Genomic DNA, 16,620 nt, shown 5'->3' on the forward strand with positions numbered 1-16,620 from the left:
CAAAAAATTAGCCAGACATGGTGGCGCACACCTGTAATCCCAGCTGCTTGGGAGGCTGAGGCAGGAGACTCACCTGAACTCGGGAGGCGAGGGTTGCAATGAGTGAGATCCTGCCATTGCACTCCAGCCTGGGAGACAGAGTAAACTGTCTCAAAAAAAAAAAAGAAAGAGGTTTTATCCTAGGACCACCCTAGGATGAGGGAAAGACTCGCTCTGTTGCCCCGGCTGGAGTGCAATGGTGTGATCTCAGCTCACTGCAACCTCTGCCTCCCGGCTTCAAGCAATTCTCCTGCCTCAGCCTCCCGAGTAGCTGGGATTACAGGTGCCCACCACGCCCAGCTAAGTTTTGTATTTTTAGTAGAGCCAGAGTTTTACCATATTGGTCAGGCTGGTTCCAGCTCTTGACCTCAGGTGCTCCGCCCGCCTCAGCCTCCCAAAGTGCTGGGATTACAGGCCTGAGACACCTCACTCAGATTTTTTTTTTTTTGAGATCGAGTTTTACTCTGTTGCCCAGGCTGGAGTGCAGTGGCACGATCTCAACTCATTGCAGCCTCTGCCTCCCGAGTTCAGGTGATTCTCCTGCCTCAGCCTCCCAAGTAGCTGGGATTATAGGCTGGCACCACAACTGGTTAATTTCTGGGTTTTTTTTTTTTTTTAGTAGATACAGGGTTTCATCGTGTTGGTCAGGCTGGTCTTGAACTCCTGCCCTCAGGTGATCCACCCACCTCGGCCTCCCAAAGTTCTGGGATTACAGTCAGGAGCCACCGCGCCTGGCCTGGGGCTAGAGTTTTTAAGGTTTTGGAGCGAGCAGAAGTGTGGAGGTCATTGCTTGGTGAAAGAGCACAGGAGGTGAAGTCACAGACAGGAAGGAACTGTATTCTCGTGTGGATTCCATTCCTCTGTGGGGTCTCTACACTGGTGGGCTCCGGTGGGTAAGCTGGAATTCGGGATTTCAAAAACAGCATCTGAAGCAATTTGTAAACAGAAGTCTTGTGATTCTAAGGTCGGAAATCCCATCTATAGCAAATAATCAGTGTCAAGTGCTACAAGGAAATTTCAGTCATAAGGAAGTGGGTCAGAGTGCAGCCTGATTAATGCTTAATTACAACGAAATTTCTGTCCAGAAGTCTTTTTTTTTTTTTTAGAGGCAAAATACTGCCACCATGCCCAGACTTGTCTTGAACTCCTGGGCTCCAGCAATCCACCCACCTTGGCCTCCCAGAGTGCTGAGACTATTGGCATAAGCCACCATGCCTGGCTCCCGGAATTATTAATCCTGTAAGGATAGCTTCAAGGTGACCTCTGAGCCAGATGGGAGGATGGGGTTTGGGAGCTTAGCCTGGAAAGCAATGTCAGAGAAGGCTTTCTGGAAGAGGGGCTTTTTGAGTAGTGTTTTGAAGAGTAAGTAGGAGTTCTCCGGATGAGGATGAGTAACCACAATAATAGCCAGTTTATCAAGCACCTCCTATGTGTCTGGCCCTGTGCCTTCACACCTCATTGGACTGCCTCTCCAGTGAGAGTCTCTGGCCCTGTTTTCCCGGTGAGGAAATGCATGGCAAAGAGGAATGACGTGTCAAGGTTGCCCTTCCTGGCTCCATCTTGCCCTTTCTCCTCTGCTTCCTTTGTTTTTCACCATCTTTAGCCTTTGATCCCAACCAAAAAGAGGAGGGGAAATCCCATGGGCATACACAGCCCCCTCTCAAACTCCTGTCTGGACTTTTTCACATAGTAACAACGTCTTTTTTTCTCAACGAGACTCCCAGACTGGAATGGTGTACTCATTTCAAGGAAGAGGATACTGAGGGTCAGAGAGGTACCCTAGCTTCGCTAGAAGCACCCAGGCCCAAAGATCCTCCCGCCAAATACATCCCCAGACCCCGCCCAGCTGTGGTCACTGGAGTGTTTACTCTGCACGCGGGGCAGGAGGGCGGGACCGAGCAGGCGGGGGCGGACAAAGTCCGGGGACTATAAAGGCCGGTCCGGCAGCATCTGGTCAGTCACAGCTCAGAGCTGCAACCAGCTCAGCCATGCCCGGGCAAGAACCCGAGACACTGACTGGCTCTCAGATGCTCCTGGTGTTGCTGGTGCTCTCGTGGCCGCCGCATGGGAGCGCTCTGTCTCTGGCCGAGAGGAGCCGCGCAAGTGTCTCGGGACCCTCAGACTTGCACTCCGAAGACTTCAGATTCCGAGAGTTGCGGAAACGCTACGAGGACCTGCTGATCAGGCTGCGGGCCAACCAGAGCTGGGAAGATTCGAACGGCGACCTCGTCCTGACCCCTGCTGTCCGGATACTCACGCCACAAGGTAAGTGAAATCTTGGAGATCCTCTCTTACCCCCAAGCGTCCCCCATATCTAACCAGTGGTTCTTTGCCTTGAAATGCCCAAACCCACCTTTGAACCTCAGTTGCTCCGCCTGTGCCCTGGGTAGGAACATTCTGGACCCCTTTAGGTCTGAAACCCGATGCCTCATCTGCACCCACAACGTGGGAGGTTATAACCCATCCCTAGATTGAAAATGGGGAAATTGAGGCACACGGATGCCAGGGACCCTCCTGAATGTGCATGGTGCCTGGGAAATTCGGGGTCGGGGTCGGGGTCGGGTGTGAGGTGTGGAGTATGGGGTGTGGGTATGGTCCCTGCCCTGGGCTGGGTCCAGGATCCAGGAAAAACGATGGGGGAATGGTTCGTGGATAGAGGTTTGTGATGGGCAGAGGCAGCTGGCACTGGTTCTGAATCTGATGTAATTGCTTGTCAAGGCACTGCTCAAGTCACATGCAGCAAGTGCCTTGTTCAGTGGGAGGAGATTATTGTCCCCAGCTCTGTACCTTCCACAGAGGCTCCAGGGGTGCAGGGCACAGGATGAGGTCTGGGCTGTGCTGGGACCCAGGACAGGGTCAGGTGGAAGGGTGCCCTCTTAGCCCACCCTAAACCCATCTGTGCTATGTGACTCCAGGCAAACCTCTGACCCTTGCTAGGCCTAGCAACTAGCTTAGGGTACCCTTAAACCCCAGTCTCCCCAGTCTCCCTGACACTTGCACTAGCCTGAGGGGTTATGATTCTTAGAGGCCTGGCAGTCTGGAATGGGATGGGCTTGGTACTCTTCATTTCTCGGGATTATGCCTGTAATTCCAGCACTTTGGGAGACCGAGGTGGGAGCATCGCTTGAGGCCAGGACATTGAGACCAGCCTGGGCAATATAGTGAGACCCTATCTCTAACAAAAAAGCTTAAAAAAAATTAGTCGGATGTGATAGTGCATACCTGTAGTCTCAGTTATTCAGGAGGCTGAGGCAGGAGGATCACTTGAACCCCCAAGACGGAGGCTGCGCTGAACCATGAGCACATTGCTGCACTCCAGCCTGGGCAACATCCAGGCCATAATTAATTAATAAATACGTGAAGTAAGTGAGCTTTTGACTGCCAGAAGAAAAGCAGCCCATGGCTGGAATCTCTAAACATCACATACACATTAATTCCTTCAAGTACTTACTAAGCATCTATTGTGTGCCAGCCGGTGTCAACCAAGCTGAGTCTAAGTAGGGAATATGAATGATTCACAACGAAATAAAACAGGGTGCTTCCAATTTTAGGCAGGTTGGAAGGGAGAGGAGGAGCCAGCTGTGCTGAGATTCAGGAGAAATACCTTTTTTTCGAGGGAGTCTTCCTCTGTTGCCCAGACTGGAGTGCAGTGGCGCGATCCCAGCTCGCTGCAACCTGCGCCGCCCGTGTTCATGCGATTCTCCTGCCTCAACCTCCCGAGTGGCTGAGATCACAGGCGCCGGCCACCACGCCTGGCTAATTTGTTGGTATTTTTAGTAGAAGCGGGGATGTCACCATATTGGCCAGGCTGATTTTGAACTCCTGACCTCAAGTCATCCGCCCTCATCGGCCTTCCAAAGTGCTGTTATTACAGGCTTGAGCCACCGCGCCCGGCGGGGAGAAATGCTCTTGGTAGGGGAAGTAACTTGTGCAAAGGCGCCGTGGTGGGATCCAGCTTGACCTGTGGGTGACTAGCTTCTCTGTCTTCCCACAGTGCGCCTGGGGTCTGGCGGCCACCTGCATCTGCGCATCCCCCGGGCCGCCCTGCCCGAGGGGCTCCCCGAGGCCTCCCGACTTCACCGGGCTCTGTTCCGGCTGTCCCCGACGGCTTCAAGGTCGTGGGACGTGACGCGCCCGCTGCGGCGTCAGCTCAGACTTGCAAGACCCCAGGCGCCCGCGCTGCACCTGCGACTGTCGCCGCCGCCTTCGGACCAGCTGCTGGTAGCGTCTCGGGCCGCACGGCCCCAGCTGGAGCTGCACTTGCGGGCGCGCGCCGCCAGGGGGCGCCGCAGAGCGCGGGCGCGGGACGGGGACCACTGTCCGCTCGGGCCCGGGCGCTGCTGCCGCCTGCACACCGTCCGCGCGTCGCTGGAAGACCTGGGCTGGGCCGACTGGGTGCTGTCGCCGCGGGAGGTGCAAGTGAGCATGTGCATCGGCGCGTGCCCGAGCCAGTTCCGGGCGGCCAACATGCACGCGCAGATCAAGACTAGCCTGCACCGCCTGAAGCCCGACGCGGTGCCAGCGCCCTGCTGCGTGCCCGCCAGCTACAGTCCCATGGTGCTCCTGCAGAAGACGGACAGCGGGGTGTCGCTCCAGACCTACGACGACCTCTTAGCCAAAGACTGCCACTGTGCATGAGCAGCCCTGGTCCGCCACCGTGCAGGGGCGTGTGGGGGCGAGGCCTCGGTGGTCCCGGCCTGTGGAATGGGCTCAAGGGTCCTGGGGCACCCGATTCCTGCCCAAACAGCTGTATTTATATGTCTGTTATTTATTATTAATTTATTGGGGTGATCTTCCTGGGGACTGGGGGGCTGGGCTGATGGAACTGTGTATTTATTTAAAAGTCTGGCGGTAAAAAATAAAGCTGTCCAAACCGTTCCCTGTGGTGTCCAGGATAAGGGAAAGTGACCTTGGGAAGATCCTCCTCTCCCGGGCCTCAGTTTCTCCAGGGGACCTGGGATGGGGTGAGTGGAAAGGCTCAAGGCATGAGTGGGAAGATGTTCTCGGGGATGCCAGGACACCTGTGAGCTCCAAGAGCAGCCTTGGGCATTCCCGACCCTCTATTTCTCCATCTCCCTGCTTTTGTTTCTTTTTTATTTTTAGACTCTGTTGCCTAGGCTGGGGTGCACTGGTACAATCCCGGATCACTGCAGCCTCAACCTCCCGGGCTCCATGGATCCTCCCACCTCAGCCACCTGAGTAGCTGGGACTACAGGCACCTGCCACCACGCCCGGGGAATTTCTGTATTTTTTGTAGACACTGGGTTTCGCCATGCTGCCCAGGCTGGTGTTCTGTTTCTGAAACAGCTGAGACCTGACCTCAGCTTCCCTCCGTCCCTCCATCCTTCCTAGTTCCTTAGAACGTCCCTTTTTAGGGGCTGGGGCAGAGGGACCTGCCTCTGTCTCTTCCCACATGGGAGTCACCTTTCCACACAGGCAGCTCACAGCCAAGTCTATCTGCCACCAAGTGCCTTGTTTTGCAGCACTGTCCCCAGCCTGAGGGGTGAGTTCATCGCCTCTCCTGTTTCTGGCACTTCCATGTTAGTGACACCTCATTCTTTCTTATATAAACAGAGGGAGAAACAAATAAGCTGTGAAGAATATTTTCATACACAACACGTGTCCCAGGTTACATATACTTCCTGTTTAGGATCTTGGAATTCCGAGGTGTGCTGAGTCCAGCCCCCTCCCCACACCAAACTGCCTGTCCACCCTGAGTCTGAGAGGAATGGTGATGGGTGTCTTGGGGGACAGACTACCCACTTCCAGCAGTGAGGTATATCTGCTGGGAATGCCACCACCCAGAAGCCGTCCTGAATGACTGCAGGTGCCCCTTAACATATTCAGTGAGTATACCCACCTTATGCCAGGCCCTGGGCACAGCAGTGAGAAGACACACCAGAACCACCCCATATTTCAAAGCTCGGCTGAGTGAGTGGCCCAGGAGTTGGAGGCTGCAGTGAGCTATGACAGTGCCCCTGCAGTCCAGCCTGGGCAACAGAGTGAGACCCGATGTCTTGGAAGAAGTTTCAGAGTGAGAAAAAGTGGAGGCAGGTGGCATTCTGGTGAAAGGACTGGTGCAGGAAAAGGAAACCTTCCGGAGGGAGGTGGTGTGGTCGGGAGGAGGCTCAGGGGAGCAGCATGGGAAAGGGCAGTGAGGTGGGCAGGGCTGGACCACACAGGTCCCCAACACCAGGCTGAACGTCCGGGACAATAGGGAGCCATGGAGGATGTGGAAGCAGGGGAGGGGCAAGATCTGATTCATGAGTTGTAAGATGGAAGTTAATGACGTCTGGGAGTCATTCACTCTGCCTGAGAAGAAACCTGGGACAGCTTCTCAGAGGAGGTGGCATTGCACCAGGGCCTTGAAGAACTTTCTCAAAATATTAGAGCTAAAGCTATATATATATAAAATGGGGCCGGGCACAGTGGCTCACGCCTGTAACCCCAGCACTTTGGGAGGCCAAGGTGGGCAGATCACTTGAGGTCAGGAGTTTGAGACCATCCTGGCCAACATGCCGAAACTCCGTCTCTACTAAACATACAAGAATTAGCTGGGCATGGTGGCAGGTGCCTGTAATCCGAGCTACTCAGTACGCTGAGGCAGGAGAATTGCTTGAACCTGGGAGGTGGAGGTGGCGGTGAGCTGAGATTGCACCACTGCACTGCAGCCTGGGAGACAAGAGCAAAACTCCGTCTCAAAAAGAAAAGAAAAAGGAAAAAGAAAGAAAAGGGAAGGAATAAAGTAAGGAAGGGAGGGAGAAAGGGAGGGAGGAAGGGAGGGAAGGAGGAAGGGAGGGAGAAAGGGAAGGAGGAAGGGAGGGAAGGAGGAAGGGAGGGAGAAAGGGAGGGAGGAAGGGAGGGAAGGAGGAAGGGAGGGAGAAAGGGAGGGAGGAAGGGAGGGAAGGAGGAAGGGAGGGAGAAAGGGAAGGAGGAAGGGAGGGAAGGAGGAAGGGAGGGAGAAAGGGAGGGAGGAAGGGAGGGAAGGAGGAAGGGAGGGAGAAAGGGAGGGAGGAAGGGAGGGAAGGAGGAAGGGAGGGAGGAAGGGAGGGAGGGGAAGAATCCAGGCATGGTGGTTCACACCAAAGAAAGAAAGGGAAGGAGGAAGGGTGGGAGGAAGGGAGGGAGAAAGGGAGGGAGGAAGGGAGAGAGGAAGGGAGGGAAGGAGGAAGGGAGGGAGAAAGGGAGGGAGGAAGGGAGGGAGGGGAAGAATCCAGGCATGGTGGTTCACACCAAAGAAAGAAAAGAACAGCAAGAAACCAGGAAGGAAGGAAAGAAAGAAAGGGAGGAGGAAGGAAAAAGAAAGAAAGAGAAAAAAAGGAAGGGAGAAGGAAAGAAAGAAGCTGGGCGCGGTGGCTCACACCTGTAATCCCAGCATTTTGGGAGATTGAGGCAGGTGGATCGTCTGAGGTCAGGAGTTCATGGTGAAACCCTGTCTCTACTAAAAATATAAAAATTCGCCAGGTATAGCGGTGGGCGCTATAATCCCAGCTACTTGGGGAGGCCGAGGCAGGAAAATCACTTGAACCCAGGAGGCAGAGGTTGCAGTGAGCCGAGATTGCGCCACTGCTCTCCAGCCTGGGTGACACAGACTTTGCCTCAGGAAAAAAAAAAAAAAGAGGGATGGGGTGGGGAGCAATTTGAGAGTCTCAGACGGAGACTTGGTCTTGGAGCTCATAAATCCTCACCTTGAGGAACCCACTCACCCTGAGCCAGCAGCCTCGCCAGCCTCAACGCATTTATTCAGCACGGCGGGCGCAGCCACAGGAGGGTGACAACAGGGTTCGCACAGTGACCCTCCTGCCCCCTTGTTGGGGATCTCTCCTCCTCCCCCTCTAGGAGATGAGGGGGCTGAGGAGTGGCGTGAGGGATGGGGAGGGGGTGGCAGAGCCCCCCTGGGGCCTCAAAAATAGTTGTTTCCTGTCCTCATTCTTCAGATGGGGAAACTGAGGCCAGAGAGGGGTTGGAATGCCCTGAGTCACCGGGCAAGGACTGGAGCGGGTCTGGGTGGAGGTTGGGACATCTTGGGCTCAGCGCCCGGGGATCACGTACTCCTCGTCATCGACTGGGGCCCGGCCCAGTGACTGCAGGTTGCAGTAGACAGGCTGGGAGGCCAGGTTGACGTCCTCGTAGTTCATGTAAAAGTCACTGTCCTCTGAAGGGTGAGCCCTGTGGGGACAGACAGACCAAGGGTAGGTGGAGAAGGAGGAGGACTCGGGGTAGGCACATGAGCTTCGAGAAGTTCAGAGTGGGCCAGGTCCCGTGGCTCACGCCTGTAATACAGCACTTTGGGAGGCTGAGGTGGGTGGGTCACCTGAGGTCAGGAGTTTGAGACCAGTCTGGTGAAACCCCGTCTTTTTTTTTTTGAGCCAGAGTTTCACTCTTGTTACCCAGGCTGGAGTGCAATGGCGCAATCTCGGGTCACCGCTACCTCTGCCTCCTGGGTTCAGGCAATTCTGCCTCAGCCTCCTGAGTAGCTGGGACTAGAGGCACATGCCCAGCTAATTTTTTGTATTTTTAGTAGAGACGGGTTTCACCATGTTGACCAGGATGGTCTCCATCTCTTGACCTCATGATCCACCCGCCTCGGCCTCCCAAAGTGCTGGGATTACAGGTGTGAGCCACAGCGCCCGGCCTATTTTTTTTTTTTTTTTTTAACGAAGTCTTGCTCTGTTGCCCAGGCTGGGACACAGTGGCACAACCTCGGCTCACTGCAACCTCCACCTCCCAGGTTCATGCAATTCTCCTGCCTCAGCCTCCTGAGTAGCTGGGATTACATGCATGCGCCACCATGCCTGGCTAAGTTTTGTATTTTCAGTAGAGATGGGGTTTCACCATCTTGGCCAGGCTGGTCTTGAACTTCTGACCTTGTGATCCACCTTGGCCTCTCAAAGTGCTGAGATTACAGGCGTGAGCCACCAGCGCCCATCCGAAACCCTGTCTTTACCAAAAATACAAAAATTAGCCAGGCATGGTGGCACGCATCTGTAGTCTCAGCTACTCAGGAGGCTGAGGCAGGAGAATCGCTTGAACCCAGGAAGTAGAGGTTGCAGTGAGCTGAGATTGCGCCACTGCACTCAAGCCTGGGGACACAGCAAGACTCTGTCTCAGAAGGAAAAAAAAAAGAAAGTTTCACAGTGAATGAGTTTACCCCAAATATTTACATAGGGGAAACTGAGGCACAGGGTAGTGTTCTGACTCCCAGCCAACCCCACCCCTGAGGAAGCTGGGGGAGGAGTGTGATTTAGGGAAGGTTCTGGGGATTAACGCTGTGGTCAGAGGACCCTGAACCCTTTTTCCTTCCTTAAAAATGAGATAGCGGCCAGGACAGTGACTCATGCCTGTAATCCCAGCATTTTGGCAGGCTGAGGCAGGAGGACCACCTGAGGCCAGGAGTTTGAGACCAGCCTGGGCAACATGGTGAGACCCCTGTCTCTACAAAAAATAAAAGCATTATCCAGGTGTGGTGGCAGGTGCCTGGAGTCCCAGCTACTCGGGAGGCTGAGGTGGGAGAATCGCTTGAGCCCAGGAGGTGGAGGTTGCAGTGAGCTGTGATCACGCCACAGCACTCCAGCCTGGGTGACAGAGGGAGACCCCATCTCAAAAAAAACAAAAATCAAGGTAGTTGTTCATTGTTACATTAAAATCTAAATTTTTATTTCCTCTTGAAAAATCGGAAGCTCAGGCCACATAGGTCACATGGTCACAAGAGGCTGCAGCAAACTGTCTGCTCCTTCAGATGGGAAACGTTTTCACCACCGGAGCAACTGACTTTGGGGCCCTCAAATGTGAAAGTAAGTCTTGAAGCCTCAGTTTCTACATCCATAAAATTGATCGAGGAACAGGGAGTCACTTAGGAATATTGGTTAAGATCAGCAAAAGCCGCAGAGAAGGACTTTCCAGCCTCCTGAACATTCTTTTTTCTTTCCTTTTTTTTTTTTTGTGATGGAGTCTCGCTCTGTCCCCCCGGCTGGAGTGCAGTGGTGCGATCTTGGCTCACTATAACCTCTGCCTCCCAGATTTAAGCAACTCTCCTGCCTCAGCCTCCCGAGTAGCTGGGATTATAGGGGCACGCCACCAAGCCCGGCTAAGTTTTGTATTTTTAGTAGAGGCAGGGTTTCACTGTGTTGGCCAGGCTGGTCTCGAACTCCTGACCTCATGATCTGCCCTCCTCCACCTCCCAAAGTGCTGGGATTACAGGTGTGAGCCACCGTGCCAGGCTGCCTCCTGAACATTCTAACTCCACGCTACCTCCTCTTGTAAAAAGGGCCACTGGGCCAGGCGATGGCTCAAGCCCGAATCCCAGCACTTTGGGAGGCCAAGGTGGGTAGATCACCTGAGGTCAGGAGTTCAAGACCAGCCTGGCCAACATGGTGAAACCCCATCTGTACTAAAATTACAAAAATTAGCTGGCTGTGGTGGCAGGCACCTGTAGTCCCAGCTACTTGGGAGGCTGAGGCAGGAGAATTGCTTGAACCCAGGAGGCGGAGGTTGCAGTGAGCCAAAATCGTGCCACTACACTCCAGCCTGGGCAACAGAGCACGACTCAGTCTCAAAAAAAAAAAAAAAAAGCCAGGCCGGGTGCGGTGGCTCAAGCCTGTAATCCCAGCACTTTGGGAGGCCGAGGCGGGTGGATCACGAGGTCAAGAGATCGAGACCATCCTGGTCAACATGGTGAAACCCTGTCTCTACTAAAAATACAAAAAATTAGCTGGGCATGGTGGCGCGTGCCTGTAGTCCCAGCTACTTGGGAGGCTGAGGCAAGAGAATTGCCTGAACCCAGGAGGCGGAGGTTGCGGTGAGCCGAGATCGTGCCATTGCACTCCAGCCTGGGTAACAAGAGCGAAACTCTGTCTAAAAAAAAAAAAAAAAAAAAAAAGCCAGTCGCAGTGGTTCACTCCTATAATCCCAGCGCTTTGGGAGGCAAAGGTGGGTGAATCACCTAAGGTCAGGAGTTCGAGACCAGCCCGAGCAACATGGAGGAAACCATGTCTCTACTAAAAATACAAAATTAGTTGAGTGTGGTGGCGCATGCCTGTAATCCCAGCTACTTGGGAGGCTGAGGCAGGAGAATTGCTTGAACCTGGGAGGCAGAGGTTGCAGTGAGCTGAGATCGTGCCACTACACTCTAGCCTGGGCAAGAGTGAGACTCCATCTCAAAAAAAAAAAAAGACAAAAGGGCCACTTTGGGTAAGCAGCATCTATCAGTCATTTACACTCTAGTATGAATTGCCCACCAACGCCTAAGTGGTTGTAGAGAGATGAACAGGACTGGGGCTCAGGGTTTGTTTCCTGCCTTTTTTGACTGGCTATGTGACCTTGGACAAGTCATTTCCCTGCCTCCCAGAGCCTCCATGTTTGTAACTGTAAGATGTAGGGCGGATGGTGGCTCACACCTGTAATCCCAGCACTTCGGGAGACCAACGTGGGTGGATCATGAGGTCAGGAGATCGAGACCATCCTGGCCAATATGGTGAGACCCCGTCTCTACCAAAAATACAAAAATTAGCCGGGCATGGTGGCAGGTACCTGTAATCCCAGCTACTTGGGAGGTTGAGGCAGGAGAATCACTTGAACCTGGGAGGCAGAAGTTGTAGTGAGCTGAGATGATGCCACTGCACTCCAGCCTGGGTGACAGAGCAAGACTCCATCTCAAAAACAAAAAAAAAAAAAAAGGCGGGGCAAAAGGGCCACTTTGGGTAAGCAGCATCTATCAGTCATTTACTCTCTAGCATGAATTTGAGAGAGAGCGAAACTCTGTCTCAAAAAAAAAAAAAAAATGTCGGCCCGGCATGGTGGCTCACACCTGTAATTCCAGCACTTTGGGAGGCTGAGGCGGGCAGATCACCTGAGGTCAGGAGTTTGAAGCCAGCATGACCAATATGGTGAAACCCTGCCTTGAAAAAAACATGTAAGGTGGAAATGACACATTCAATTCTAAACACAGTGCTTCTGGAGGCCAGCTATATAAAGGAGGCTGATCTGGTAACCTCGGGGACAGGGAGGCCGCAGTGAGCATCAGCGCAGAAGGTGCCTTTGTGCGCCGCGACTTCAGCACCCTGCCGCAGACCACTTCTGCTGTTGAGCCGTGTCTGCATCTGCTTTGCATATTCCCTCCTCTCCCACCAGTGGTCTCCCGGTAGCTTCCCCGCCTCCTGGCATGAACTCTACTGTCCAAACACAGCGCCACCCATGACGTGGTCCCTTCCAGCTCGGTCCTCCCTGTTTCGCCGAAGCCTCGGCTTTCAAGTCACCCCTCTCAAAAACCATTCACAGTAAATTTGCTGTTCTTTTCCACCTCTGGGTCTCTGCCCCTGAGGGGGGTCCCACCCCTTGAAATTCCCTCCACTCCCTTTTCCAACCCAGAAAAGCTTTTCTTTTTCTTTTTCTTTTTCTTTTTTTTTGAGACAGAGTCTCACACCGTCACCCAGGCTGGAGTACAGTGGCGCCATCTCAGCTCACTGTAACCTCCACCTCCTGGATTCAGGCGATTCTTCCTGCCTCAGCCTCCTGAGTAGCTGAGATTACAGGTGCCCACCACCACACCTGGCTAATTTTTGTATTTTTGGTAGAGACAGGGTTTCACCATGTTGGTCAGGCTGGTCTTGAACTCCTGACCACAGGTGATCTGCACACCTTGGCCTCCCAAAGTGCTGGGATTACATGCGTGAGTCACCACACCCACCCCTAGCCTAGAAAAGTTGCACTCATTTGTCTAAGCCCAGCAAAATCATCTAGAGGCTGGCTGTGGTGGCTCACACCGATAATCCCAGCACTTTGGGAGGCTGAGACATGAGGATCGCTTGAGGCCAAGAGTTTGAGACCAGCCTGAGAAACATAGCAAGAATCCTGTCTTTACAAAAAATACAAAAATTAGGCCAGGCGCGGTGGCTCATACCTGTAATCCTAGCACTTTGGGAGGCTGCGGCGAGTGGATCACGAGGTCAGGAGATCGAGACCATCCTGGCTAACACGGTGAAACCCCGTCTCTACTAAAAATATTTTAAAAATTAGGCAGGCCTGGTGGCACACGCCTGTAGTCCCAGCTACTCGGGAGGCTGAGGCGGGATAATCACCTGAACCTGGGAGGTGGAGGTTGCAGTGAGCTGAGATCACACCACTGCACTCCAGCCTGGGCAAGAAGAGCAAGACTCCATCTCAAAAAAAAAAAAAATTAGCTGGGTGTGGTGGCACCCGCCTGTGGTCCCAGGTACTCAGGAGGCTGAGGCAGGAGGATCACCTGAGGCCACGAGTTTGAGGCTGCAATGATCTGTGATCGCATCACTGCACTCCAGCCTAAAACTATCTCGAAAAAACAAAAGTCATCTAGAGGTGATGGGACTTTGTAGGCATCCCTTCAGCATCTCATGTGTGTCATGGGGACATGGGGGCTGTCCCCATTCTATGGAGACAGACATGGAGGTTCAGAGACAGCCCTGGGTCACACGGGATCTGGGCTTACGCTGCTGACGGCCACCACAGAGCCCCAACTCTGCCCAAGCAGTTGCCTCCTTTCTCCCCATCCTTGGCGGCCAGAAACTGGGTTTACAGGTCATGAAGGGGAAGTCTGTGCTATGTGTGGGAACTCACTTAATTCTTACCCCGACACACTAAGACGCGGGCTGTACTCCCCCACTTTATCTTATATTATTTTTGAGATGGAGTCTCACTCTGTCACCCAGGCTGGAGTGCAATGGCGTGAACTCGGCTCACTGCAACTTCTGACTCCTGGGTTTGAGTGACTCTCCTGCCTCAGCCTCCCTGGCAGCTGGGACCACAGGCACCCACCGTCACACTTAGACAAAATAATTTTTGTATTTTTAGTAGAGACGGGTTTTCACTGTGTTGGCCAGGCTGGTCTCGAACTCCTGACTTCAAGTGAACTGCCTGCTTTGGCCTCCCAAAGTGCTGGGATTTCGGATGTGAGCCAGTCTTCTCCCATTTTATAGATGAGAAGACCGAGGCTCAGAGAAATAAAGCTCCTTGCCTAAGATCCCATAGCCTGCAAGTGGCAGAGCTGGGATTTTTTTGTTTTTGTTTTTGTTTTTTGCTTTTTTTTGAGACAGTCTCACCTTGTCACCCAGGCTGGAGTGCAATGAAATGATCTCAGCTCACTGCAACCTCCGCCTCCCGGGTTCAAGCGATTCTCCTGCCTCAGCCTCCCGAGTAGATGGGACTACAGGTGCGTGCCACCATGCCTGGCTATTTCTTTCTTTCTTTCTTTCTTTCTTTCTTTCTTTCTTTCTTTCTTTCTTTCTTTTTCTTTCTTTCTTTCTTTATCTTTCTTTCTTTCTTTTCTTTCTTTTTTTTTTTTTTTTTGTATCTTTAGTAGAAACGGGGTTTCACTACATTGGCCAGGCTGGTCTCGAACTGCTGACCTCATGATCCGCTCACCTCGACCTCCCAAAGTGCTGAGATTACAGGCATGTGCCACTGTGCCCGGCAAAGCCGGGATTTGAACCCAGGTCGTCTGGGTGTGGAGCTTTGGTATTTGCCACTTTGGCAGGTGTCTTCATGGGTTACTTACCCCTGTTCGGCCCACTGGTGCTCGGCTCCTGGCTGGCCCACAAACATGTTTTCATAGTCGGGAGTAGAGGGGCGGGGTGGGGTGACCACCTGGGGCTTGCGGGAGTTCCGGCTGCTGTACCGTGGCTGCGAGCCTGAACCAGGCTTCGGCCCATCCTGAGCAGCCCAGGGCTTGTCCAGGTCCCGGCCTCCGGCCGCGCGGCGTCGCCGGAGTCTCCAGGCCAGCAAGGGGCCAGCGATGGCGAGCCCGAGGAGCAGGCATCCGCTGGCCGCCGCCGCCGCGATGGCCGCAGGGGCCAGGCCAGGGGCACAGCTGACCTCCAGGAAGGCAGAGAGGTTGCGCTGGGAGCCGGTGTCTGTGTCCCAGCAGAGCAGGGGCGTCTGGCCAGAGCAGTTGTCTCTCCGGACCTGGTGCCAGGGCGCCAGGGCGCAGCCGCAGTCGGCCTGCAGGTCCAGGTCACAGCGGGCGGCCAGCGCTCCGTCCACGCGGGACAGGGGGTTTTGCAGCACGTTCAGGAGCTGAAGCCTCTGCAGGCCGGAGAAGAAGCTTGCTGGGAGCTCCCGCAGCCCGTTCGCAGACAGGTCCAAGAGACGCACTTGGCGGGCCCGCAGAGACTGGTTCTGGGGCAGGCTCAGGCCGAGCCCGCTGAAGTTGAGGCACGTGTCACTGAACTCCGTGTTCCAGTCCACATCCGCGGAGGGGACGGCGCACGACAGGTCCCGGCCGCCCGACTCCGGCAGCAGCAGCTGCAGCAGCAGCGTCCAGGCCAGGGCGCCCCCCATTCAAGCCACCTGCACAGAGACACCGGAATCCAAGCCCCGACCTCAGCCCTGCGGCCGCCCTCGCCTTCACCGCCAGAGTTTACTATTATAGCTCAGACCAGCGCGAGCCGCTTCCGAAGTGGTAAAGCGCTGTCCCCGTCTGGTTGCTTCCTCCGGCTGGTTGGCTACCTCAGTTTCCCCTTCTGGGGCATGGGTAGGTAACCCCGGTGCCTAGCGGGCTTGGAGGGCGAGGAGGAGACCCGGTCCCAGTAACGCCTTCTGCTACGTCCTGGACATTTTGGGTACCCTCTTTTGCCAGGACGGACCCTATGCAAATAAGGGTTGCCTTGGAAACGGCCCTGTCCCCGATCCCGATCCCGATCCCGATCCCGATCTACTGTCTCTCCCAGAACGCGGGTCGCTTGGAAGCCCTGGGACAGGGGAGTGGGGCTGCTGAAAGGCTCCCCGCCAGCTCTGGTTGGCGTCCCCACACAGGGGCAAGTTGTAGAGCTTCGGGCCTACCTTTTGGGTCCCACTGCCACGCTTTTGCCTCGGCGATGCAGGAAAAGCCACAGCACCCAGGGGCTGTGTCCTGGGGCACCTGGATACCAGGTGCGGCGGCCAGCACCCTCCTCGACACTTCTGGGGTCCCCGGCGTTCCTCTGGCTCTGCACCGGCTACTCAGCAGCGGGAAGAGGAACTGGTGTCTGGGTGGAGAGCAGAGGGGAAGAATGAAGACAGAGATCCGCCCCCTTGCAGGGCCTTAAGTTTCTCACAGAAGGGTGAGGGCGAGGGGGAGGGGTGGCCCAGGGTCCCACTTCCCTCTTGAGAGAGCCCAGTGACTTCATGTCCCCTATTACCACTCCAACTGACTGCCACCTCAACTTGCTTCCAGATCTCAGCTCAGTTGACTCCCAGCTCATGCAGTCATTTATTCACTCAACAAACATCACCCACGCTGGGCCCCCAAGAAGGCTTAACCCTGGCCAGATCCTCAAGGAGGTGTCTTAAGAGAGGGCAGAGCTGAACACAGACACTCCTAGTGCCATGCAGTCAAGGAAGGTCCGGAGAGAAGGAGTGTCCTGGAAGCTTCCTGGAGGAGGAGGCATTACCATTGGGGCTTCAACGCATGAGTAGGAGTTCTCCAAGTTTCCCCAAACCTGTCATTGGCTCTCCAAGCTCCTCTAAGCCTCTCCCACTGAGTTCTTGCACAATGGCACCGCTATGCTTGAGGGGACAGTGAGGGGGGGGTCCCTGGAGCTTGGGAAAATGTAGCTGCCTGGAATAGCACGG

General features: G+C 54.5%; 2 protein-coding genes across 2 annotated transcripts; one reads left to right on the top strand and one right to left on the bottom strand.

Moving 5' to 3' along the window:
• Nucleotides 1-1,995: 1,995 nt before the first annotated feature.
• GDF15 (growth differentiation factor 15) lies at nt 1,996-4,916 on the top strand. Its single transcript, XM_035284482.3, has 2 exons — nt 1,996-2,304; nt 4,034-4,916. The coding sequence occupies exons 1-2, from the start codon at nt 2,028-2,030 to the stop codon at nt 4,675-4,677; spliced, it is 921 nt and encodes a 306-aa protein (XP_035140373.1). The 5' UTR covers nt 1,996-2,027; the 3' UTR covers nt 4,678-4,916.
• Nucleotides 3,481-15,999, bottom strand: LRRC25 (leucine rich repeat containing 25). Its single transcript, XM_035284483.3, has 3 exons — nt 15,850-15,999; nt 14,567-15,357; nt 3,481-8,208 (listed from the first exon to the last, which is right to left on the bottom strand). The coding sequence occupies exons 2-3, from the start codon at nt 15,346-15,348 to the stop codon at nt 8,070-8,072; spliced, it is 921 nt and encodes a 306-aa protein (XP_035140374.3). The 5' UTR covers nt 15,349-15,357; nt 15,850-15,999; the 3' UTR covers nt 3,481-8,069.
• Nucleotides 16,000-16,620: the final 621 nt, after the last annotated feature.

The sequence above is a fragment of the Callithrix jacchus genome, chromosome 22 (assembly GCF_049354715.1).
Source record: "Callithrix jacchus isolate 240 chromosome 22, calJac240_pri, whole genome shotgun sequence".
Classification (NCBI taxonomy): Eukaryota; Metazoa; Chordata; class Mammalia; order Primates; family Cebidae; genus Callithrix; species Callithrix jacchus.

Coding starts and splice junctions, on each gene's coding strand:
- GDF15 (XM_035284482.3), top strand. CDS start 2,028: ATGCCCGGGCAAGAACCCGAGACACTGACTGGCTCTCAGATGCTCCTG. Junction 2,305..4,033: donor CCGGATACTCACGCCACAAG/GTAAGTGAAATC, acceptor GTCTTCCCACAG/TGCGCCTGGGGTCTGGCGGC.
- LRRC25 (XM_035284483.3), bottom strand. CDS start 15,348: ATGGGGGGCGCCCTGGCCTGGACGCTGCTGCTGCAGCTGCTGCTGCCG. Junction 8,209..14,566: donor CACCAGTGGGCCGAACAGGG/GTAAGTAACCCA, acceptor CTGTCCCCACAG/GGCTCACCCTTCAGAGGACA.